The 25,492-nt window shown below is 43.8% G+C and overlaps 1 protein-coding gene across 3 annotated transcripts in view; it reads left to right on the forward strand.

Moving 5' to 3' along the window:
- The first annotated feature begins 1,472 nt into the window (after positions 1-1,472).
- Positions 1,473-25,492, forward strand: part of Klhl22 (kelch like family member 22) — a 53,227-nt gene continuing 29,207 nt past the window's right edge. The window contains exons 1-3 of one of the 3 annotated variants that reach the window (XM_069994314.1): positions 1,473-1,661; positions 7,602-7,869; positions 22,057-22,222. In XM_069994314.1, coding sequence (XP_069850415.1) covers positions 7,643-7,869; positions 22,057-22,222 — 393 coding nt within the window. In that variant the 5' untranslated portion in view covers positions 1,473-1,661; positions 7,602-7,642. Of the gene's footprint in view, positions 1,662-2,559; positions 2,655-7,601; positions 7,870-22,056; positions 22,223-25,492 lie in introns of those variants that run through there. The other 2 variants (XM_069994316.1, XM_069994315.1) reach the window with 2 other exon arrangements.

The raw sequence follows: 25,492 nt of genomic DNA on the forward strand, positions 1-25,492 counted from the left end.
GGATTTATCACAGTAGTGAGATTGCTGCATGTGGTTCACACCTGTAACCTTAGCTGTTCAAGAGGCTTAGATGTGAGGATTGCAGTTCCAAGCCAGCCCAGGCAGAAAACTCCCCATAAGACTCTTATTCCCAATTAACTCAAAACTGCAAGTGGAGCTGTAGCTCAAAGTGGTAGATTGTGGTGACTTTCTGGGTGGAGGGGGCTTTTCACTCCTGGAGGTGAGATAGGCCATTCTTTGGATTGCAGATGCCAGGATGTTTAACTCTAGGAAAGCTTTGCTACAGATGCTCTTCCCTCTTTCCCTAAATGGTTTGATTTGCTCGCCCCTGATTATTCCCTTGTATGGTCTGCTTCTGTTGTGCTTGGGTCTCCACCCCCAAACAGGTGCTTTTTGTCTCTAAAGGCTTTGTGCAAGATGCATTTGGGGCTGAAGGTCTTTGAAACTGGAGTCCACCTGCAGTCCTTGGCTTTCTAATAAAGACTCCCAATTTGACCTTTCAAAATGTGGCTTCTGTTTCTATTGATTGAATTTCTGTATAACACAGCCTTGAGCAAAGGAGCTCAGGAACAGAGTCCGGGCCCTGAATGCAAGCTCTAAGACCAACCGGAAAAAAAAAAAGTCTGGGAGTGGAGGTCTTGCTTGTATTGAGCAAAAAAGCCACATCCAAAGAGAGAGACTCAGTGTTCAAGCCCAAGTACCAGCACACACATACTCACTAAGAACCAGCTAGGGACTGAATCTTATAACGCTCTGAAGGATATTTCATATTCAAACTGTAATACGAGGCATTATATTCCAAGTTAGGAATTGTAGGGGTGGGGGACACCAAAGCTGACATTCTACCACTTAAGCCACACTTCCACTTCCATCTTTTTGGTGGTTAACTGGAGATAAGATCTTATGGACTTTTCTGTCCAGGCTGTCCTCGAACCACGATCCTCGGATCTCAACCTTCTGGGGTTGCTAGCATTACAGATATGCGCCATCAGCTCCCTTTCCATAAACTTAACTAGTGTGGGACACTCCACACCCATTTATAAGGAGGCTCCGCAGCTGCAACCTTGGATCCAGAATGGATTCTCTGGAGTAAAAAAAAAAAATGAATAAAATCCTCCTCAAGACGGCTGGTGACAGGCTTTGATGTTGGGAATCAGATTTACTCCAGCTAGAATCCTGGAAAACAGAAACGGCTGTTGTGCTGTCTACCTTCCCCACACCCAGCAGGGGGCGCGCGATCTCCCAAGGACAGGTCTAAGAGAAGTAGGATGAGCAAAGGCACGGGAGAGATGACAGAGCTAAAGAGAGAATGAGCGAGAGAGCTGGCGAAGGTGATTTACACCTCCAAGACATTCGTTTCTTTATTCATTCTTTAATCATTCCTTCTGTTCTGGCAGGTGTCAGGTGCCAAGACCGGCTCGCAAAAGGAGCAGATCTCCTCCAAGAGCGAAGGAAAGGAGAGCCGCATAAGGAATCACAAGACAACCAATCATACATCAGATGCGGGGTAGCTGAGAATACAACGCTGCGGCCCCGCCCCGCCCCGCCCCGGCGGCTCCCGCAGGCCTGAGGTTGCGCAGGCGCATGGTACCACGTGACTACCGAAGCCCCGCCCCGCCTCCGCCTCCTACGAGAGCGGCCTCAGCTTGCGGCGCCACCAGGTCAGCTGCGAGGCTTGGGCCGTGTGGGCCGGGTGGGCGGGTTGTGGTGAGCTCGGGCTGCAGGAGGCTGGAGGCAGGGTGATGGGTGCGGGGTCCCGGACCAGCGAGAGGCGTGTGAGGGCGAGCGCGGGCCGGAGGCGCGGGGGGCAGCGGCCTGACAGGAGCCCGCGGCCTGACGTGGCGGGGGGCGCGGCAGGAGGGACCCCCGGGCGCGTTCTGTCCGGGCTGGTGCTTTGCTGGGGGCTGGGAGTCTGAGGCTTCCGTGCCGCTGCAGACAGACTGGCCTTGTCGCCTCCGGTCAGGTCCTGTCGCCTGTGGCGGGTCCGAGTGTGGCCTTCCCCGGCCGCGCAACGGTAGGCGCTGCTGAGGTGGGACCTGCAACAGGCGGGTGGGTCTTGTCCAAGCTTGCCACCTGGCCTGACTTCTGACCTTGGCCTGAGGAGCCTCAGTTTCCTCAGCCGCGCGTCAGAACTGGGGGTGGTGGGGCTCAGGGCTGCAGACGCAGACGCCAGGCCCGGCTGTCTTTCCCGGTTTTCTGAGTGACGACAGAGATCCAGAGATCCCTCGGTCAGTGCAAAATCACCTGGTCCAAAACGCTGACGATAGATCCCTCCTCCAGTGCAAAATCGCCTGGTCCTGAAGCATCTGGCGTTAGGGTCCCACTTATTTTAGATACTGCACGAGTTGAACAAACAGACCTGGGCCCTGAAAATGCAGGGGGCATCACTACCTTCAGCCCTGGGCTCCTCCCTGAGTGCCGCCCCCCCCCCCCCCGTGCTTTTCCAGGCCTCTGAGGGGCCTGAACCTGAGTATTTAAGATGCTCCAAACCTGCTGTCTGTTAACTCATTCAATTGCAGACCATCGCTCCCTGTGGAAATTAGAACCCACCCTCTCTTTCTGCTCTTCACAAACTGTCTCCATTGCCTTGATCAAGACCTTGTTTCATACAGTCCAGGACTAGGGGGCCTTGAGAGCAGACTACTCAGCAAATGGTAGAGTCGAAACTTCCTTAAAATGCATTTTATTTTCATTTCTACATTTATACGAAAAATAATTTTACCTTCACGTTGTAACTATTTGGGATAGAAAAATTCCTTTCTGTTTTTCCCAAAAGCTTCAACTGTTCAGAATGGAGGGACCTTGCTTGGAGATGTTACAGATTTGTGGTTGGGGAAGGACTTAGGAAAGGCCTTTAAAGATAGAATAATTCTCTGACAAATGAAAATGTAGATGAGAATGTCAGGGAGTGAGATCCTAAGAGTATTTTATTATTATTATAGAAGGACAGGCATAATCTAGAAGGAATTAAGAAGGGTGTGATACCTTTCCACTTAATGCTTTATTTTACAAAACCTTATTTATTATAAAAATGTACTACTTTAAAAGATAGTTTGTCTAAATTAGCAAAGATATAAAAGAAACATTTCTTAGTGAGCTAGAAGTTGCCCAAATATTTCTATGATTTTCTGGTAGGAGAATAATTGGCACAACTTTCAGGGAGGATAATTTAGTAGCATTCGTTAATAGTGACAAATATACATTAAAATTGAAATATCCCAGCAGTTCTGTATCTAGGAATTTTTTTCCTTGGGTATCTGCTGCAAATATGGCACTTCTAAACTTTAATGCAACATTTACTTGTAATAACAAACTATTGGAATAAATCCAAATGACTCACTAGGATTGTTTAAATAAGTCATGTTTATCAAAACAATGGGCTGTGGGAGGGATTTGTGGAGGAATGCAGTATGTCTACTGTTAGGTAACAGTTATACTGTATGTATATAGTATAGATATACTGTATCTATACTCCATAGATGCCCTCTGGACAGGTGTTTTGGAGGGTGAAATTGTAACTTTTTTGTGTACCTTCCTTTGTTTTTTTTTTTTTTTTTTTTTTTTTTTTTTTAAGTCCTGGGACTTAAACTCAGGGCTCCAACACTGTCCCTGAGTTTTTGTGCTCAAGGCTAGGTCTCTACCACTTGAGCCACAGCTTTACTTCTGGTTTTTTGGTGGCTAATTGGATAAGAGTCTCTTGGGCTTTCCTACCTGAGCTGGCTTCAAACCATGATCTAGGATTATAGGTGTGGCACCCAGTGAAATTGTAACTTTCAATGGGAGAAGATCTTGTTGGGGCAAAAGAGGGAGGCAGTTAAAATGTTTTAATATAACTTTCTTTGCCTTTCGATTTTGAATCCTGTGAATGTATTACAGGTTCAGAAATATATATAAGAATTTCACTTGGGGGGTGGGGGAGGGGAGGATGGGAAGGGGAAACAAGAGGAGGCTACAATGTTTGATAAGAAATGTACTCATTATCTTGCCCATGTAATTGTAACCCCTCTGTAAAGTATTTTCACAATAAAAAAAAGAATTTCACTTAAATAGTTTGCACTTAGGAACTAAATCAGATAATAATTAGTCTTTTTCTTTAAATTCCCTTTTTCTTTCCTGAAGATAATTATGACCTCAAATTTGGCTTTTATTATTTTAAAAGATTTTGACAACAATAAGGTTATACTATACATATTCTGCAACTTGTTTTCGCTTTCTGTGTTTTCAACTTTGAATTTGCTCATTTTAACTGTTGCCTGTGGTTTGGTTGACGTTGTTGTTGTTGTTGTTGTGTGGCTTGAACTCAGGGCCTGGGCACTGTCCCTGAACTTTTCAGTTCAAGGCAACTGCTCTACCATTTGAGCCACAGTACCAGCCACTTCCATTTTTCTGAGTGGATTATTGGAGATAAGAGTCTCATGGACTTTCCTTCCTGGGCTGGCTTTGAACCACGATCCTCAGATCTCAGCCTTCTGAGTAGCTAGGCTATCAGGCGTGAGCCACTGGTGCTGGCTTGGTTGACTTTCTTGGACCTAATATGTGTCAACTCAAGGACAGATGTTTTGGTGATGATCAGTGCATTGTACAATCTTTAAAACATTTTTTTGGAAACAAGGTCTTGGTGTACAGCCTAGTCAGGTTCAAACTTGGGATCCTCCTGTCTCAGCCTCATAAGTGTTGGGATTATGGGTGTTGGATAATACTTCTGGCTGTACATGGATTAATTTTGTTGCACTCTAAGGCTATTCTCCTCCCTAGCAATGAACTTCTTTTATGCCCTACTCAATACCTAACTAAATTCCTTTAATTGTGCTTGACAAATGGTAAACGTGCTTTGCGTGCCCAAGGAAGTAGCCTTTAAAAAAAAACCAGTATTCATCTTTTCTGTGTGTGTGTGTGTGTGTGTGTGTGTGTGTGTGTGTGTATGTGTATGTGTGCGTGAGCTTATGCGTGTGCCAGTCTTGAGGCTTAAACTCAGGGCTTGGGTGCTGTATTTGAGCTGCTTTTGCTCAAGGCTAGAGCTCTACAACTGAAGCCACAGCTCTACTTCCAGTTTTCTGGTGTCTAATTGAAGACAAGAGTCTCATGCATTTTCCTTTCCAAGCTGGCTTTGAAATGTGACCCTCAATCTCAGCCTTCTGAGTAGCTAGGATTATAGGTGTGAGCCACTGACATTCTCTCTCTCTCTCTCATTCTCTCACTCTCTTATGTATGTGTTAATATTGGGGTTCAACTCTAGCTCTCCCTTAGCATTTTTGCCACAACTGGTGCTTTATCACTTGAACTATGCTTTCACTTCCAGCCTTTTCTTTTCTTTTTTGGTTAGTTGGGGACAAGAGTCTTGATTTATCTGCCCAGGCTGGCTTTTGGACCTTGATTCTCAGGTCTCAGTTTCCTGAGTAGCTGGGATTATAGACATGAACCCCTAGTACATAGCTTCATATTTATTCTTTTTTTTTTTTTTTTTTTTTGGGTCTGGTCGTGGGACCTGAACTCTGGGCCTGGGCGCTGTCCCTCAACTCTTCAGCTCAAGGCTAGCGCTCTACCACTTGAGCCAGAGCGCCACTTCCGGCTTTTTTCTTTTTTTTTTCTTATGTGGTGCTGAGGAATTGAACCCAGGGCCTCATGCATGCAAGGCAAGCACTCTACCACTGAGCCACCTTCCCAGCCCCTTCATATTTATTCTTGCAATGGGTGTTCAGGGAGTAGCTATCATCTGTCCTTTCCTTGGTTAGGTGGGTTGCTGTGCTTTATTATGCTCACAGATGTGGGGACCCTGACTTAGTGCCTATTGATACAATCTGTCTCCACTACATGGTTGGTTGTGGTTTGGGGATAGGAGCCAAGGGTAGCAAATTGGCCATAGGAATTTTGAGGTGTTTATTAGACAAAGCCCTCCAGAAGCCTAAATTTCCTTGTATATAGGTAAGATTGATTCCAGTGGGGTGGGGCATATTTCTGTTATTCCCACTAAGGCGATGGACTAGAAGCTAGATCCTGACAATACAGGCTTGTGTAAGAGAGGTCTAGGAGGGTCACTGAAAGTATTGAGGGGTTGACAGATACCTCTTTTGGTCTAAGGACTAGCTAGTGTCTGGACAGAAAAAAGATCTTGAAAGATTCCCAGGCAGGTCATGGGGCTTGAACTCTGGGCCTAGGCACTGTCCCTCAGCTCTTCAGCTCAAGGCTAGCGCTCTACCTCTTGAACCACAGCACCACTTCCAGTTTCTGGTGGTTAATTGGTGATAAGAGTCTCATGGAGTTTCCTGCCTAGGCTGGCTTTGAACCATGACCCTCAGATCTCAGCCTCCTTAGTAGTTAGGATTACAGGAGTGAGCCACTGGCGCTTGGTTTGAAAGAGGTTTTGAGTGAGGTCACATGGAGGCCAGTGTCTAGGAAGTCAGATGGTATACTCCTGGGGTTGTTCTGGGATCTTCATGCAGTCTAGACAGAAGAGCTGATAAGAATGAGGCAAGAGTTAGGGAAATCAGTTGGAGCATCATTTCTGTGCTCCTCACCCAGTGAAGTAGCCAATTGAGGAGTAAGAGGGTGGCTCTCTGAATAGGAGAGAGGAGGAGTCAGAACCAGTGGGCTGAAGAACACAAGACTTAGAAAAGAAAAATCCAGGTGCCGGTGGCTCATGCCTGTAATCCTAGCTACTCAGGAGGCTGAGATCTGAGGATTGTGGTTCAAAGCTAGCCCAGGCAGAAAAGTCTGGGAGACTCTTATCTCCAGTTAACCACCAGAAAACCAGAAGTGGTGCTGTAGCTCAAGTGGTAGAGTACTTGCCTTGAGCTGAAGAGCCTAGGGACAGTACCCAGGCATAGAGTTCAAGCCCCATGAGTGACCAAAAAAGAAAAAAGAAAAGAAAGGAAAAGAAAATGGTAAAACAAACTGGTAGATGTGCCACCAATGAAACTAGGCCAGTTGGCTGGACTAAGGACTGAGCTGGTGGTGTGCTTGGAATGAAAGGCTGGGGGTGGGGGGCGAAGGGATGGACTGAGTGGAATGGATGGATCAAAGGAAGTGAAAAGGTGGGGAAGGAAATTGCTCTGGGGTAAAGTTTCTACATAGGGGAGAATTCCAAGCCTGAACTGGTTATTAGAGACAATGATCTTATGGACTTTCCTGCCTTGGCTGGTGCTGAATTGCGATTTTCAAATCTCAGCCTTCTGAGTAGCTAGGATTATTGGTGTGAGTCACCAATGCCTGGCTTCCAACCCCTTTTATATTTTGAGACAGAGTCTTGCTAAGTTGCCCAGGCTGGTCTCAAACTTGAAATACTCTCCCTAAGTCTCCTAAGTAGCTAGGATTGCAAGCAAGCATCACCATAACTGGCTCAAAACCTCTGTTTTACTGCAGTGCTGAAGGAAACAAAATAGGATGAAAGCCAAGTAGGATTAGAGCTGTGAGGTAACCGGGAGCTAGAGGATTTGGGGTGATAGGGAAGGCATAGCTGAGCTGATGCGAGGCATAGTAGAGTATAGAACTAGTGTGTGTGTGTGTGTGTGTGTGTGTGTGTGTGTGTGTGTGTCTGTGTGTGTCTGTGTGTGTGTGTTAAGGTACTACTGCCTGCTCACTCCCTGTCTCTTCTGTCTTGCCAGCTGACAGGGCCGCAGTAGTGAGGGCTGGTGTGGCTGTCAGGATGGCGGAGGAACAGGTGTTCACCCAGCTGTGCAAGTTGCCTACACAACCATCCAACCCGCACTGTGCCAACAATACCTACCGAAGCGCACAGCACTCCCAGGCCCTGCTCAGGGGACTTCTGGCTCTCCGGGACAGTGGGATCCTATTTGATGTTGTCCTGGTGGTAGAGGGGAGACACATCGAGGCCCATCGCATCCTGTTGGCTGCATCCTGCGATTACTTCAGGTAAGTTACCCACACCTGTTTTTTGTTTTTTTTTTGGTCAGTCGTGGGGCTTGAACTCTGGACTTGGGCGCTGTCCCTGTGCTCTTCAGCTCAAGGCGAGCACTCTACTGCTTGAGCCACAGTGCCACTTCTGGTTTTCTAGTGGTTTATTAGAAATAAGAGTCCCATGGACTTTCCTGTCCAGGCTGGCTTTGAACCGTGATCCTCAGATCTCAGCCTCCTGAGTAGCTAGGATTACAGGAGTGAGCCACTGGTGCCCAGCTCCACACCTGTTTTTATAAGGATAGGAACACAGGTGATTATTCCTCTACTAGGCAGGTGTGCTGGCTGGCACTAATGGTAACTGATTCCCATACTTCCTGGAGCCTCTCCTGTTGCCTGCTATGGAGATGCAGTCAACGAGTGTGACACAGAAGAGTTTTTCTTTTAGCTGTCTTGTCTCTTGGGCATATTCTTTCTTCAAAAGATAATAATGCTGGGCTGGGAAGGTGGCTCAGTGGTAGAGCACTTGCCTTGCATGCATGAGGCCCTGGGTTCGATTCCTCAGCATCACATAAGCAAAAAGAAAAAAAGCCAGAAGTGGAGCTGTGGCTCAAGTGGTAGAGCACTAGCCTTGAGCTGAAGACCTGAGGGACAGCACCAAGGCCCAGAATTCAGGCCCCATGACCGGACCCCCCCCCCAAAAAAAAGGATAATAATGCTAATATTATTAATATTATATTATAAAAAGATAATAATTACAAGTAATGTTGCATTTTATAAAATTAGTATTTTGCTGCAAACATATTTTGCAAACATTTGTTTTCCTTTACTCTGGTTTCCATCCCCATTTTTATTAAAAAAATATGAAGTCTATGGGAAAGTCTAAAGAATAGTAAGGTAAACACGACTATGTATCAGTTGTTAACATTGCTACATTGTTTTCTCTCCACATATGCCACACATACTTTTAAAAAAGATGTTCTAATACTTTACCCCATATCTATCAATAACTCCCTCCTTTATTTATTGTAATACCACCAAAGGGGTCTATGTGAGTCCTGATCAGTCCTCTAGTAGGACTGAAATAGCCAAAACCCAGGTGATTGTTACTGTTTATATATTGTTTTGAGACACTCCTTCCCTGGCAATGCATCCTCCAGCTCATCTCTCCCATCCTTGGATATTAGCCTCTGGTATTCCCAGTGGCCTCTCTAGCCCCTCCCAGTTGTAATCTCTCTTTCTTTTGTTGGCCATGGGGCTTGAACTCAGGGCCCAGGTGCTGTCCCTGAGCTCTTTTGCTTAAGGTTAGTACTCTACCTCTTTGAGCCACAGTGCTACTTCTGGTTTTTAAGTAGTTAATTGGAAATAAGGGTCTAATGGGAACTTTTCTGGGTGGGCTGGCTTTGAACTGTGATCCTCAGATCTCAGCTTCCCGAGTAGCTAGGATTACAGGCATGAGCCGCTGGCACCTGACATCCTTTTTTTAACTTTAACTTTTTATTATTATTATTATTATTAAAGGTGATGAACAGAGGGGTTACAATTACGTAAGACAGGTAATGAGAACATTCTTTTTGGACAATGTCACCCCTTCCCTTCCTCTCTTTTTTCCTTTTTTTTTTTTTTTTTTTGGGTCCAGTCGTGGGTCTGAACTCTGGGCCTGGGCGCTGTCCCTCAGCTCTTCAGCTTAAGGCTAGCGCTCTACCACTTGAGCCACAGCGCCACTTCCAGCTTTTTTCTTTTTGCTTATGTGGTGCTGAGGAATCAAACTCAGGGCCTCATGCATGCAAGGCAAGCGCTCTACCACTGAGCCACCTTCCCAGCCCCTCTCTTTTTTCCTTTTTAACCCACTTTAATTTTTCATCTTAGTAGGTAGAACCAGGTTGAGGGATCTTAAAATTATAGATTGAACACAGAAACAAAAAAGAAGAGCCTATCCAGAGTATAAAGTAGAATGAAGGATGGAGCCATTTACATGTACCACAACTTTTTTTTGGTTCTAATCACTTGAATAGTTTCAATGAAATCCTGTTCTAGACCCCACTTTATTCTGAGCCTCTCAGGAATGAATTATTTTGGGATTGGAGGCTTGACTCAGTTGGTAGAGTACCAGCCAGTAAGCAAAGTGTCAGGTATTAAGTTCAAGTCCTGGTCTTGGAATAACATCAACAAAAAAGGAATGAACTATTTTCTCATTTACACTCTAGCAATTAGACAGACTGTTGAAAACCCTTCTATAAATCTTACAGGTGGGAACAGGTAAGGAAAAGATGGATATAGACTGTATTAGCTCACAAGATTCACACTGTAAAAAAAACTGACTCAAATTGTCTCTAATCTTTCATATCTCCACAACCATTAAAGCATACAAACTAAACATAAAATAGTACAAAACTAACCATCAGCTTTCAATATAAAAAGCCTCAATAATAGAAAAATTTAGGCTCACTGAAAGTTTTTTAAAGGAATATTAAGTACTAGAGTACTACTTTTAAAAAATTCATAATTCAGTGTTAAGAACATAGCAAGTAACTGTTACTTGACAATTAACATTGTTGAGAGCATCAGGTGCCAGCTATGATATCAAAAATAAGAACCAGGTGACATTGTAAAGGAATCATGTGTAAGTGATATCATCAACTCTAACCAATTTGTTAATATTGATTATGACTTACAATTCATCCTCGCTTCATTATCACATGAAATACTTATAATCTCTAGGTTACTTAATGAAGGACAGCATCCACCATATTGCACAAGAAGAGATTGCCCGATGCTCTAGATCCATCTGAATTCTTTTTTTTTTTCCGTCGTGGGGCCTGAACTCTGGACCTAGGCACTGTCCCTGAGCTCTTCAGGTTAAGGCTAGCGCTCTACCACTTGAGCCCTAGCACCACTTCCGGCTTTTTCTGCTTATGTGGTGCTGAGGAATCGAATCTAGGGCCTCATGCATGCAAGGCAGGCACTCTACCACTGAGCCACCTTCCTAGCCACCATATGAATTTTTTTTTTTTGGTCAGTCATGGGGCTTGAACTCTGGGCTTGGGTGCTGTCCCTGTGCTCTTCAGCTCAAGGCGAGCGCTCTACCACTTAAGCCACAGTGCCAATTCAGATTTTCTAGTGGTTTATTGGAAATAAGAGTCTCACAGACTTTCCTGCTCAGGCTGTCTTTGAACCATGATCCTCAGATCTCAGCCTCCTGAGTAGCTAGGATTATAGGTGTGAGCCATCGGCGCCCGGCTTCTGAATTTTTTTTAAACAAGGTATTGTTAGACAGCCCAGGCTGACCTCAAACTCGCTATGTAACCTAGATCATGCCTAGATCATGACACCCCAGGCCTGGCTATATTATAAGAGTTCTACTTAATAAGTGAGACTACTGGCAGATGATAGAACTGGCCCTGTACATGGTGACACAAATTGAAAGTTGATGCTCTGGGGTGTTCTTAACTTCACCCAGACATAGTGAAATGGAGCCTCTTGAGTTTCTTTTGCCTAGGCTAGCCTAGAACCTCAATTCCCAAATCTCTGCCTCCCTACCATGTAGTGATTATGTGCTTGAGATAGCATATTCGGCCCCTACTCTGCCTACTTGCAGATGTGGCATTTTGTCAGAGCCTGTCCAAGGCACATCTTCTGAGGACATTTGCCTAATTGTCTCTCATATTTTCCCAGCCAAAGGAATCTCATTCTTTATGCAATGTGCTACAGGCCTCTTGGAGCAGAGAGCCATACTTTCTTGCCCTAGATAGCATGATTTAGGAATTGGATGATCACACTGAATTTTATGTCTTCTTCTGGTAGTGGCTTTCTACAGCATATCTCTCTTTGCTCCTCTGTCCTTACTCTTACCTGCTTCATTCTATGTACATCTGAGCTAGTACTTCTGGCCCCGGACCTCTTTGGTTTTTGGATCCTTAAGACCAAAGAACTCTGTCCTGTATATGGCCCCCTGGGTCATTTCTTCTTCCCTTTGTTTCATACCATTGTGAATTACACAGGACTATTTTGCTTAACTTGATGCCTGTGATTTTGAAAAACTGAACAAAATTGTTGACCACTAGAAAATTAAAGTTGACAGGACTTCACCCTCCAGTCCTAGTCCTTTTTCCTTTTTTATTTTTTGAATAGAATCTTACTTTTGCCTGGCTGGCCTGACCTATGATCCTCTTATTTATGTTTCCCATATATCTGTGATGACAGGTGTATACCATGGTTTACCTTTTTATTGGTTGACATAGGGTCTCAGGAACCTTTTGCTCTGGCTAGCCTGCAACTTTGATTCCCCCATACCTATTTTCTGTGTATCTGTGATTACAAGCCTGTATTCACATACTTGGCCCCTCTGAAACCATTGATACTTTCTCAAAAGAAAAGTGAATTCCAAGCCAGGCACAATAGCTTACACTTGCAATATTGGCTACTCAGGAGGCTGAGTTCTGAGGTTTGCAATTCAAAGTCAACCTGAGTAGTGAACTCCATGAGACACTTATTTCCAATTAAATATGGAAAAAGCCAGAAGTACAGCTGTGGTTCAAGTAGTAGAGTGTCAGCCTTGAGCATGAAAGCTCAGGAACAGCACTCTAGGCCTCAAATGAAAGCCCCAGGACTAGCAACACACACAGACACACACACACAGACACACACACACAGACACACACACACACACACACACACGCACACACGCACACATGCACACACCAGCACTCTAGGCCTCAAATGAAAGCCCCAGGACTAGCAAAACACACACACACACAGGATTCCAAAAATTTTTACATCTTGCATAGCAAAATTGGACAGACAATTCCACATGGAGAGAGAAAACTGTAACTTATTGATTTCATTAAAATCCTCAGTGAAACTCTTGTCTTACTGAGTTCCACAGCACTTAATAGAACTTTCAGAGCAGTAGCAAGATGGGTATTTCTCAGAAAGAATGATATAGTTCCATGTTAAGAGAATCTTTCTTAAAAATGTATATTGTTAATCAACCAATAGTGACCTAGCAAGTATCTACATACATCTACTGACACAGTTAGCAGGCATATGATAACCTTGAACATCCATTTCTATACTTAAAAAACTTTTTGAATAGATGAAAATATATGTTCAGGGAAGGATCAATTTACTCTATCCTTGCACCTCATTTCCCAACCCATAGTAACCATTTCAATATTATTTTACCATTGTAACCCTTTTTTTTTTTTTGTTTTTTTTTGCTAGTACTGTACCTTGAACTCAAAGCTTAGGTACTATCCCTTAGCTTTTTTGTTCAAGGCAGTACTCTATCACTTGAGCCCCATTTCTGTGTTTTTGGTGGTTAATTGGAGATAAGAGTCTCATGGTCTTCCTGCCACAGATGGCTTCAAACCCCAATCCTCAGATCTCAGCCTCCTGAGTAACTAGGCTTATAGGTGTGAGCCACTAGCACCCAGCCAAGTTCTGGACCTCTTGAGGCCTGATACACAGATTTTTGTTGTTGTTTCTGAAATAGGGTCTTACTTTCTCTGGACTAGCCTCAACTTGAAATTGTCCTCTTTCTACTTCCCAAGTAGCAAAGAGAATTGTGAACTACTGTATCAGATTGGACATTTAATTATTTTCTTCATTAGCAAATATTAATTTTATAAAGGGGTTTCATTGTGATATTTCTATACATGCATATGATGTACTTTAATTTTTTTTGCCAGTCCTGGGACTTGAACTCAAGGTCTAGGCACTGTCCCTGAGATTCTTTTGCTCAAGGCTAGCACTCTACCACTTAATCCACAGTGCCACGTCCAGCTTTTTCTGTGTATGTGGTACTGAGGAATTGAACCTAGGGCTTCATGCCTGCAAAGCAAGCACTGTACCACTAAGCCACATTCCCAGCCCCTGTACTTTAATTTTTTTGCATATATGACTACATTTAAAAAAAATGTTGGTCATGGGGCTTGAACTCTCAGATCTCAGCCTCCTAAGTAGCTAGGATTACAGGCATGAGCCACAGGTGCCCAGCATATTGTTACATTTTTGTAACACAGAAATTATAGCAAAAAAGGTGGGAAATTGCAATATAATGATGGAATACTTGCTTGGTGTATATCCTCTCTGAGGATACTCTCTCATATGCCCATAATGCTATTATAAGTAAAAGTAATCATTTAATGCTTTCATTACATTCAGATTTTACTGGTCATCTCCAAATGTCTCATTTCTATCTCCTCCCCACCGCCTCCATTCAGGGTCCAAACAAGGTTTATTCAGTGAATCTTTTCAATTGTCTGAGACGAAGTCTTGAACTCACTTTTTTTTTTTTTTTTTTTTGTCAGTTGTGGGGCTTGAACTCTGGGCCTGGGAGCTGTCCCTCAGCTCTTCTGCTCAGGCAAGCACTCAACCACTTGAGCTATAGCACCACTTCTGGTTTTCTGAGTGGTTTATTGGAGATAAGAGTCTCATGGCCTTTCCTGCCCGGGCTTTGAACCATGTCCTCAGACCTCAGCTTCCTGAATAGGATTACAGGCATGAGCCAGCAGCACCCAGCTTGAACTCACTTTTTTTTTTTGGTCCGGTTGTGGGGCCTGAACTCTGGGTCTGGGCACTGTCCCTCAGCTCTTCATCTCAAGGCTAGAGCTCTACCACTTGAGCCACAGCACCACTTCTGGCTTTTTTCTTTTTGCTTATGTGTTGCTGAGGAATCGAACCCTGGGCCTCAGGCATGCAAGGCAAGCGCTCTACCACTGAGCCACCTTCCCAGCCCTTGAACTCACTTTTTGATGCTTGATTTCACTTGTTGGCTGGTGCTCTCCAACTTATGCCACACCTCCAACTCAAGTGGATCTTTTCTTAAGATGATAGAATCTGTGACAATCCATATACTCACCTCCTACTCCAGGGACGGTGCTTCCAGTGTCACCAACCTATGGTTGCCAGCCTGATCCTGCAGGTGCTGGGCAAAGCAATTGCATAAGGAATTGTGTACACTAGCACAGCGCTGTAAGGTCTAGACTACTTTAAAGTGCATGAGGAACCCTCAAGATGTTAGCTACATGTGGAATAAAATACCTGGCAATAAACTTACCACACATATGCCAGATCTGTAGAAAAAATGATTTACAAGGCTTCCAAAAAGACCCTAAGCATGGCTGGACATACAGAGATTTCAAAGATGGCAGCTGTACATTAATTTAGATGTTAACCATGTTCCCCACAGGGTTTATGATGAAGGTGGTTTTCTATAAACTGATTCCAAAGTTCAGATGAAAAATGCAAGCAGTGGTTGGGAAATTGTGAAGACAAAGGTAATAAAAAGAGAGTAGCAGCCAGGCACTGGTGGCTTATGCCTATAATCCTAGCTACTCAGGAGGCTAGGACCTGAGGATTGAAGATTAAAGCCAGAGGGGTAGGAAAGTCCAAGAAGCTCTTATCTCCCATTAACCAGCAAAAAGCCAAAAGTGGAACTGTGGCCCAATTACTTGTCAGTTTCATATAACCAATATAATACTAAAAAATAGAACATGTTACATAAATACGGTTTCTTCAATGCTTCATTCAGGATGAATGAATTTTAGAATACTGTTACACAATATAAACTTTTGAATTTCAGTAAAATGTTGCAGATAACATAAGAACAGCCTACCATATACACTTCACAGCAGCCTGCCCTCAATTTGTCAGATAAGAATCTTCAAAATCTACACCTTTAAAACTACTTTCACCAGGCACTAGTGGTCATACCTGTAATACTAGCTACTTAGGAAGTTGAGACCAGGTGATTGTGGTTTGAAGCCAGCCCAGGTAAGAAAATCCATGAGACTCTTATCTCTAATTAACCACCAGAAAACTGGAAGTGGAGCTGTGGTTCAAAGTGGTAGAGTGTTAGCCTTGAGAAAAAAAGCTCAGGTATGGTGCACAACCCCTGTGTTCAAGCCCTACTCTTTACTGGAGATATTATGAAGCTGCAATATTTGAGACTGATTCTGGTGGAAGTAATACCAAAAAAACCTACCACCTAGATGGAGGTCTTTGTCTCTGTGGTCTCCAAGAAGGAGTCCACAGACACAGAGGAGAAGTAAAATGGCAAAGGTATATTGAAGAAAAAGTAAGCAGAGCTCTCACTAGATGGGATGGGCCTTATGGGAAGGTGCATCTTAGGTGCCTGCTGCAAAGGTTAATAAGGTATCTCTAGGAGAGAGGTACATGATCTTTGAGATCATTGAATAGCCTGTGGGCCATATTAGTCTCTAAACCCAATCAGAGGCTCCATGTAGCCTCCACTAGCTCTTCATGCATCATAGGTCTTTTGTGTCCATTCTAGTGCACAATTTCTGAGGGTACAACCAGTCTTCTGTTCACATGCAAGTCTTCCCAGGACAATGGGCTGGAATTCTCAGAGGCCTACATGCATAACAGCTCTAGGCCATGGTGATGTGATGTCTAGGGGGCTACATACTGCACTGTTCAAGGCCATTGTGATAAAACCTCTATTAGAGGGGTAGAATCTTCTTTGCCTTGATTCCCTAGTCATGTTCTTTTTCTGCTCTCAGAAGAGATAGAAATATAGAGAAACGTTAGGAGGCTCAGAAATAATCACAAATAGATCAGGAACTCTGTGATAAAAGTAAGTCATAAATTATGGGAGAGGGCAGAGCAACATCGAGATTGCCATCTGTAAGAGCATAAAGTTAGACCCTGGATGTGAGGGTGATCTGGCTGTGACATCTGTCACCCCATTGATGGCCAGGGTTGATTCGGCTGATCTGGCTGGTTAGGCAGGTGTCCCTTCCTCCCTCACCGTTCCATGTGCGTCCCTCCTGAAGCTGCGCGCTCAGTGGAAGAGGACAACCATCCCCAATACAGGAGGACCGGTCTTCGGTAAAGAGTATACGAATAGCTGTGCTCCCCTGCTAGAACCTCCAAACAAGCTCTCAAGGTCCATAAAGTTAGACCCTTCTTTCATACCTTATAACAAAATTAATACCAAGTAGATCAACAGTTATTTGTGTTTGTTTGTTTGGAAGGGGGTACTGGGGTTCGACTCAGGGCCTTATGCTTGCTAGAAAGGGACTCTACTACCCAGTCATGCCTCCAGCTCTTTTGTGCACTGATGGCTTATGAGATGTCCAAGCATGCACCTGGAACATGATCTAATTATATCTTAGGAGGCTTCCTGTCATAGCTGGAGTGATAAAAATGCCCAATTTCTTTCTATTGAGATGAAGTCTTGTAGATTTTTCTCTTTAGGCGAGCCTTGAACCACTGTCCTCCCAATCTCAGCCTCCTGTGTATCTTAGGATGACAAGCGTGTACCATTGTGCCAGTTATAGGTTGAGAAGGGATCTCAATAACTTTTGTGTCTTGGCTGACCTGGAATTGCAATCCTCCTTTTCTCAGCTCCCAAGTAGCTAGGATTACAAGCATGAACTACTAGCCTCTCCCTCTCCCTCCCTCTCTGTCTCTGTCTCTCTGTCTTTGTCTCTCTGTCTCTCTCTCTGTCTTTGTCTCTCTCTCCTTCCTTCTCTCTCCCTTTTAACAGTGCTAGAGATCAAACCCAGGGATTTCACCTATGCTTAACACATGCCCTACCACTGATCAACAGTTTTGTTTTTGTCAGTCCTGGGGCTTGAACTATGGGCCTGGGTGCTGTTCCTGAGCTTCCTTTGCTTAAGGTGAGTACTCTAACCACTTGAACTGCAGCACGACTTCCAGCTTTTTTGAGTACTTTATTGGAGATAAGAGTTTCAAGAAGTTTCCTACCAAGAGCCTCAGATCTCAGCCTCCTGAGTAGCTAGGATTACAAGTGTGAGCCACTGGTGCCTGACTTTAAGTGTTTAAGATTAAACAGTAAATTAGAAGAAAACATAAATGTTTTCTAATATAATCTTAAAAGGAAGATCTTTTCATAAAATTCAGTGGCAAGGGCACTGTTGACTCATAACTGTAAATCTTAACTACTCAGGAGGCTAAGAGCTGAGGATCATGGTTTGAAGCCAGCTCAGACAGGGAACTCCCTGAGACTCATCACCAGAAAGCCAGCAGTGGAGTTGTGGCTCAAATTAGTAGAGTTCTAGCTTTGAGTAAAAAGCCCAAGAAGCGCACAGGCCCTGAGGTCAAGCCCCATGACAGACAAAAAAGAAAAAAGAAAAAAAAAATCAAACCAAAACCCCCCCCAAAAAAACCTCAGTAGCAAGAAAAGATGCTAAACTTGACTGCATTAAAAACAAAGCCAATGGTGGTGATGTGTTCCTACTATAATCCAAGCACTCAGGTGGCTGAGGTTGAAGAATATTGAGTTTGAGGGTCAATATTGGCTACCTGTGAGCCTATCTCCACAAAACAAAAACATCTGGGTGCCAGTGACTTAATACCCATAATACTAGCTACTCAGGTGGCTGAGATCTAGGGATCACAGTTAAGCCATAAAGCCAGAAATAGAACTGTGATTCAATTAGTGGAGCACTAACCCTTAGCACAAAAGCTCAAGACAGCACTCAGGCCGAGTTCACTCAGGCACCAACCAATAAATAACTCAGATCATATGGCAGAAAGTTTCATAAAATCAAAAATGGAAAAAAAAAGCAGGGTGTTGGTGGTTTACGCCTACAATTCCAATTACTCCAGGGACTGATATCTGAGGCTTGTGGTTTGAGGCTAGCCTGGGCAGGAAAGCCCTGTGTGACTCTTATCTCCAAGTGGTTATGACTCATTTTATGACCTTCAGTCAAAAATGAGAAGTAGAGCTGTGGCTCACAGTGGAAGAGTGCTAGCTTTGAGCAAAAGATCTCAGGGACAGCACCCAGGCTTGAGTTCAAGCCCCACAACTGACCTTAGAAAAGTGGAAAAGAAATCAAAGAAAAGGGCAATTATCTTCCCATAAGAGTCTAATAGAAAACTAGCAAAGATTCTAGAATGTTCAGTAAAGAAAACAGAAATGATTCTTACACACATGATGAAGTTTTCTTTTTTTTTTGAGTTCCTATGTTCCTTTTTTCTTTTTTTTTTTTTTATTATTATAAAGGTGATATAGTCTAGTAATGAGTACATTACATTTTTTTTTGCCAGTCCTAAGACTTGCACTCAGGGCCTGGGCTTTGTCCCTCTGTGCTAAGGCTAGTGTGCTCTACCATTTGGGCCACAATGCCACTTCTGGCCTTTTCTGTTTATGTGGTACTGAGGAATGAACCCAGGGCTTCATGCATGCTCGGTAAGCACTCTACCACTAAGCCACATTTCCAGCCCCAACATTACATTTTTTATTGCACAGTGTTACCCCTTCCCTCTCTCTCCTTCAGTTTTTCCCTCCTGTCCTTACCCACAAATTCATTTTCAACATAGTGTCTAGTCTAGTGAGTACCATTGATGCATTTGTTTTCTTCCTCCCTCCTTCTCTCTCTCTCTCTTTTTCTCTCTCTCTTGTGTGTTAGTGAGGCTTGAACTTGGGGGTCTTGACAATGTCCTGTAGTGTTTTGGTTTTTTTTTTTGTCCATCATGGGGCCTGAACTCTGGGCCTGGGCACTGTCCCTCAGCTCTTCAGCTTAATGCTAGTGCTCTACCACTTGAGCCACAGTACCACTTCTGGTTTTTTCTGCTTATGTGGTGCTGAGGAATCAAACCCAGGGCCTCATTCATCCAAAGCAAGCACTTTACCACTGAGACACCTTCCCAGCCCTGCTGTCCCTGAGCTTTTGTGCTCAAGGCTAGTGCTCCACCATTGAGATCCACAGACCCACTTCCAGCCTTTTTGATAGTTGATTGGAGATAAAAGTCTCATGGACTTTTGCTGCCTTGGTTGGCTCCAAATCACAATCATCAGATCTTAGCCTCTTGAGTAGCTAGAATTACAAGCAGGAGTCACTCATGCCTAGCCTCTTGTCCTGAAGTTTGTTGTTGTTGTTGTTGTTATGGTTTTGGTTTTCCCTCAAGGCTGCTGCTCAACCACTTGAACCACCGTTCTACTTCTGGCTTTTTTTTGGTGGTTAATTAGAGGTAAGAGTCTCCAGATGGGCTAGGAAGGTGGCTCAGTGGTAGAGCGCTTGCCTTGCATACCTGAGGCCCTGGGTTCAATTCCTCAGCACCACATAAGCAAAAAGAAAAAAGCCAGAAGTGGTGCTGTGGCTCAAGTGGTAGAGTGCTAGCCTTGAGCTGAAGAGCTGAGGGACAGCGCCCAGGCCCAGAGTTCAGGCCCCACGACCGGACCCAAAAAAAAAGAGTCTCCAGATTTTGCTTCCCAGGTTGGCTTTGAATTGTGATCTTCAGATCTCTGCCTCTTAGTATTACAGGTATAAGCTACCTTCACCAAGTTTATGATGAGATTTTTTTTCTGTTTTTGTTTTTTGTTTTTGTCGGTCGTAGGGCTTGAACTCTGGGCCTCAATGCTGTCCCTCAGCTCTTCAGCTCCAGGCTAGTGCTCTACCACTTGAGCTACAGCGCCACTTCTGTTTTTCTGGTGGTTTATTGGAGATAAAATTTCACGGACTTTCCTGCCTGGGCTGGCTTTGAACTTCGATCCTCAGATCTCAGCATCCTGAGTAGCTAGGATTACAGCCACCAGTACCTGGCTATGATGAGATTTTTTTTTATCCCATTCCTAATAAGGTTTTTTTTCCCATCATAGTGATAGAGTCACAGCCAGTTACCTTTCTGGATTATAAGGCTGGGGTGGGAGGCAGGTCCTGTTTTCAGTGTGTAAGAAGAGCATGTGGGCAACACCATTTTGTGTGAATGTGCCAACTCTTTTAACCCAGTGGCTGCATTAATAGGAATTAAACCTACCAGGTATAGATAGTATATTCTGGGAGTGAGTGTGTGATAAGAAGACATTAGTAAACTGAGTGAACCCCCAAGAAGAGAGGGTTAAAAAAATTCTGACAGCCTTTGCAAGAAAGACAAACTATGTACAGCTAGATGTGCTTCCAAGATGTGCTGTTAAGTATTAACAAAAGTAAAGAGCAGAACACAGCTGCCCCTGCATAGGGGTGCTGCCTTGGGAGGGAACTGACAATGTTTGGATTTGAGTCATCAGCATTTCTACCACAGCCTTTTGTGAATTTTAAATCTTGTAACATGCATGTTACCTGGTCAAAACACAAGTAAAATGTACAAATAGCACTTTGACATCTCCAAGTTGCTGGCAGTCATTTTAATCTTTGGTGTTAACCTGGGGTTGGAGGTATAGCTTAGAAGTAGAATACAAGATTGAGGCCCTGGGTTCCACCCCAGCACCATATAGTAATAATAAAATAAACCTTCAGCCCTGGTCACCTGCCCTTCCTTACCTCATAATTCCTAGTCAGTGCCTCCACTTTGTCAATGTTTCACAGATGTCTCATACTGGCTATGCCATAACACAACTCCCAACTGTCCTGTCTACACCAGTTTCTTCTGAATCTCCCCCTGTCCAGCAGAGCACCACTCATCCTGTGGAATCACCGTGTTAACAGGTGCTCTCTCTTTGCCTCAAGATTGTCTCAGCTGCACCTCTACAGCCACACTATCCTCCCCAGCACCAGGTTCACCCTTAAGAGCAGTTGGGTCACTCCCATATAACTGCTTTTCCTGCCCCTTCTCCAGCCCTTTCTCCAGCCTTCTCTTCTAGTCCAACAAACCATCAGCTCTGGCTACTCTGTAAAATTCCCCTGCAGCAGATTCCCGTTGGGATTTCAGTGCTTATACTATACTGAACTAGAGGCAGGAGGGCCTACCCTCACTTGCCTAGCTCTATCTCACTTTCTGCTTATGTCCTCCTGTTTTGGGTGTCTTAAGTGCCAAGTTCTTTGCCCTGAGATCTGTACACCTGTCTCCTCACCTGGGATGACTTTTCCTGCCTGGCAGTAGGAGGTCCTCAAATAAAATGATGGTTGCCAGGATGAGATTTGTTCCTTGTTTCCCATTAATTAACATATTATTTCTAACATACTCTGGAGTTGCTGGCTACTGACCTGGGAGCTGTTCCTGTGCATGAAGCAGCAAGCAAGCTGAGCATGGGCCTGGCTTCATAGGGCACATATGGAGCCCATGAAAAGTAGACAGGCAACTTCTAGAATGGTTGCCCAGGCTTGGTCAGTCTCTTTCCATAGGCTGATTTACTCAGAGCACAGAGCAGTCAGCATTCCATCAGGCATACTTCCAGCCAGTCTATTTCCCTGCCAGCCTTGCTACCTACACTTAATCTTCTCTGAATGTTCTTTGACTGGTGTAATCCCACTGCCTTGTCTCTTTGCTTTGCAGAGGGATGTTTGCTGGGGGATTGAAGGAGATGGAGCAGGAAGAGGTCCTGATCCATGGTGTGTCCTACAATGCCATGTGCCAAATTCTGCACTTCATATACACCTCTGAGCTAGAGCTCAACCTGAGCAACGTGCAGGAAACTCTGGTTGCTGCCTGCCAGCTTCAGGTAAGGCTTGCCTCATTAAGCAAGGCAGACCCATTCCTTGGAGGGCTTTTGCATACCTTTGCTGTTCACGAGCAGTTGCATTGGCATGGGGTAGGTCAAGAAGACCAGGATGCCAAACAGAAGGAGGCTGTGAAGTGGGGAGGGTGCCTTTCTAGCCTGGGAGCTAAAGCAGAGCAGCTCCCAGTACCCCTGGCCAACCTTCCTCTTTTGCCTCCACCCTTTACTCTTGTTGTGTCCTTCTGGCCTGGTTTCCCTGCCAGAAAAGAAAATCCAGAGATAAGAGACAAATGGACTGACTGTGTGCTTCTTTGAGAGATAGCTATGTGCTGTGGTGTCTAGCAGTGGTGACCCTCTCTAAGACCTGCATGGCATGCAGGCCCTTTCTGCTTACTCTGTTTGGCCACTCCCCTCTTTCTGTTTTTGAAACAGTCTTACTATGATATCTACATTGGCTTTTTCTTTTCTTTTTTTTTTTTGTTGGCTGTGGGGCTTGAACTCGGGGCGTGGGCGCTGGCCCTCAGCTCTTCAGCTCAAGGCCAGTGCTTTGCCACTTGAGCCACAGTGCCACTTCTGGTTGTCTGGTGGTTAGTTAGAAATAAGAGTCTCATGGACTTTCCTATCTGGGCTAGCTTCGAATCACGATCCTCAGATCTCAGCCTCCTGAGATCCTCAGCTAGGATTATAGGCGTGAGCTACTGGCACCGGATCTACATTGGCTTTAAAATCACAATCTTCCTGCCTCAGCCTTCTAAGTATTTGGATTATAGCCATGCCTCACCAGATAGGGCTCTATCTTTTTAGAACAGTCTTCTTTTTGAAATACTTGTCTTTAACAAGTCAAAAGGTTTTTTTGAGCATTAGTGGTATTTTGGTTTTGGAAGTTGTTGAATCTTAATAGTGTGGGTACGGTCACAGAAAGCTAGGCCTGCTAGTGCTTTTGAGCTATCAACCAGAGACCTAGTCTAGGTTGAGTTACCTCTTCTTCCTTTCCTTGAAAGTGAAAGGAAATGCTATACTGAGTTGTTCACCATTCTAACTTTTTTCCTCAGATGATTTCATGCAATCATGCTATGACTCAAGTCATAGGAAAACCTATTTGAGGGATGTCTGGAGGCACCATTTAGCACAGGGCCATAGCCCTGTGTCCTGTTTGCAGGTTCCAATAATGTGTTTGTTGAGTTGGTCTGAACACAACTGGCCTTGTACTTGCTTGAGGGATGGATGGCATTGAGTCAGGACAGGCTTTATAACAGAAGGCTTTCCATGTTCTTGGTTCAGAAATGATCTTTTCTGTTCCAACCTCCCTATCATTGTCACTTTGGGACCCTTACCCAGTTCTCAGGCCTCCTGGTGCTGCCTCTCCTTAGCTACTGCAGAACATCTCCCCAGTGCAGTTGAGGTTTGTCCTCCATCTCATCTTCCAGGCCTACCACTCTTCCCTCAGTCTTCCTGTCCTGAAACCATTCTACTAATGCCCTAGGCTCAGTACCTCAGGCTCCTTAAGCCCTTCTACCATTCCCTATATCTAAGTTTGGACAAATCATCCTCTCTAGTCTTGTTTGTAGATGTCTCTACTCTCCATTTCCTTTTCCTTCTTCTTTGTCTTAGTTCCCATTTTTCCATTTCTGCCTCTCAGTTGGTCTGCCTTCTCCTCTTTCTCCATGTGTCACTCATGCACACTGACACCAAGTCATCTTTCCAACATTCCTTTCCATCAGCATCAGCTTAGAGACCTACAGGCTTTCTTTTTGGTTTGGCTATTATCTGTGAGAGTATCAAGCCATCTGCTCCAGTGCTGCAGAGGCCATCTTGGGAGAAACAGCTGGCTTCCTGAGTGGCTAGGATTATAAGTGTGAGATATATTTTGTGTTAAGAAGAAAATGGATTTTAAACCTCCCAGTGGTTACTTCGTTAATGATGCTGGGTAAGTCAGCACAGTGTCCCTTGGGATGTTAGGGGACTGGTTCTAGGACTTTCTGTAAATGCCAAAATCTGAGGGTGCTCAAGTCTCTCATATAAAATTTTTGTATAACATATATATATATATATGTTATACAAAAATTTTATATATATATATATATATAAAGACTATATATAAATATAAAGACTATATATATATATATAAAGACTATATATATATATATAGTCTTTAAATCATCTCTGGATTACTGTAATAGCTAATCCAATATAAATGCTATGTGAATAGTTTCTCTGTGTTGTTTAGGGAATAATGGTAAAAAAGATATCTATACATATTTAGTTAGAGATGCAATGTGTTATTTCAAAAAAGATTTCTTGTATGTGTGTGTGTGTGTGTGTGTGTGTGTGTGTGTGTGTGTGTGTGTGTGTGTGTATGTATACCACATTTTCTTGATCCATTCATCTACTGAAGGGGATCTGGGTTGGTTCCATATCTTAGCTATGGTAAATAATGTTGCAATAAACATAGTTGTGCTGGTAGCTTTAGTATGGTCTTGTTTGTTATCATTTGGGTAAATGCCCAAAAGTGGGATTGCTGGGTCATAGAGGAGCTCTATGTGGATATATTTGAGGAACCTCCATACTGCTTTCCAAAGTGGTTGAACAAGTTTATACTCATACCAACAATGTAGTAGAGTTCCCTTCTGGCCACATCCCCTCCAGCATCTGTTGTTATTAGAGTTCTTGATTATAGCCATTCTAGCAGGGGTGAGGTGGAATCTCAATGTTGTTTTGATTTGCATTTCTTTTATGGCTAAAGAGGTTGAGCATTTCTTCATGTGGCTATTGGCCATTCTTATTTCCTCTTCAGAGAACTCTCTCTTTAAGTCTTTAGTCCACTTATTTATCAGGCATTTGTTACTTTGAGGATTTGTTGTTGAGAGATTTAATTTTTTGAGTTCCAAGTATATTTTAGATATGAGACCCTTATCCATTGTATGGCTAGTAAAGATCTTCTTCCAATCCATGGGCTTTCTATTTATTTTTCTAGCTATGTCCTTTGCCATGCAGAAGCTCTGCATCTTCATGCAATCCCATTTGTCCAACCTTTCTTTGATTTGTTGTGTTTCTGGGTCTCTATTAAGAAAATTTATATAATTTATACATTTATACAGTTTATACATCAGAAAGAATGGCATCGCCCCATTTGTTAGGAAATGGAAAAACTTGGAAAAAATTATATTAAGTGAAGTAAGCCAGGCCCAAAGAAACATAGGTCCTACGGTTTCCCTTATTTGTAATAACTAGCATATGTCTGGGACAAGCAGAAAAGGTCAAAAGCTATGTACA

This window comes from Dipodomys merriami, unplaced genomic scaffold (genome assembly GCF_024711535.1).
Source record: "Dipodomys merriami isolate MVZ:Mamm:240054 unplaced genomic scaffold, mDipMer1.0.p SCAF_45, whole genome shotgun sequence".
Lineage (NCBI taxonomy): Eukaryota > Metazoa > Chordata > Mammalia > Rodentia > Heteromyidae > Dipodomys > Dipodomys merriami.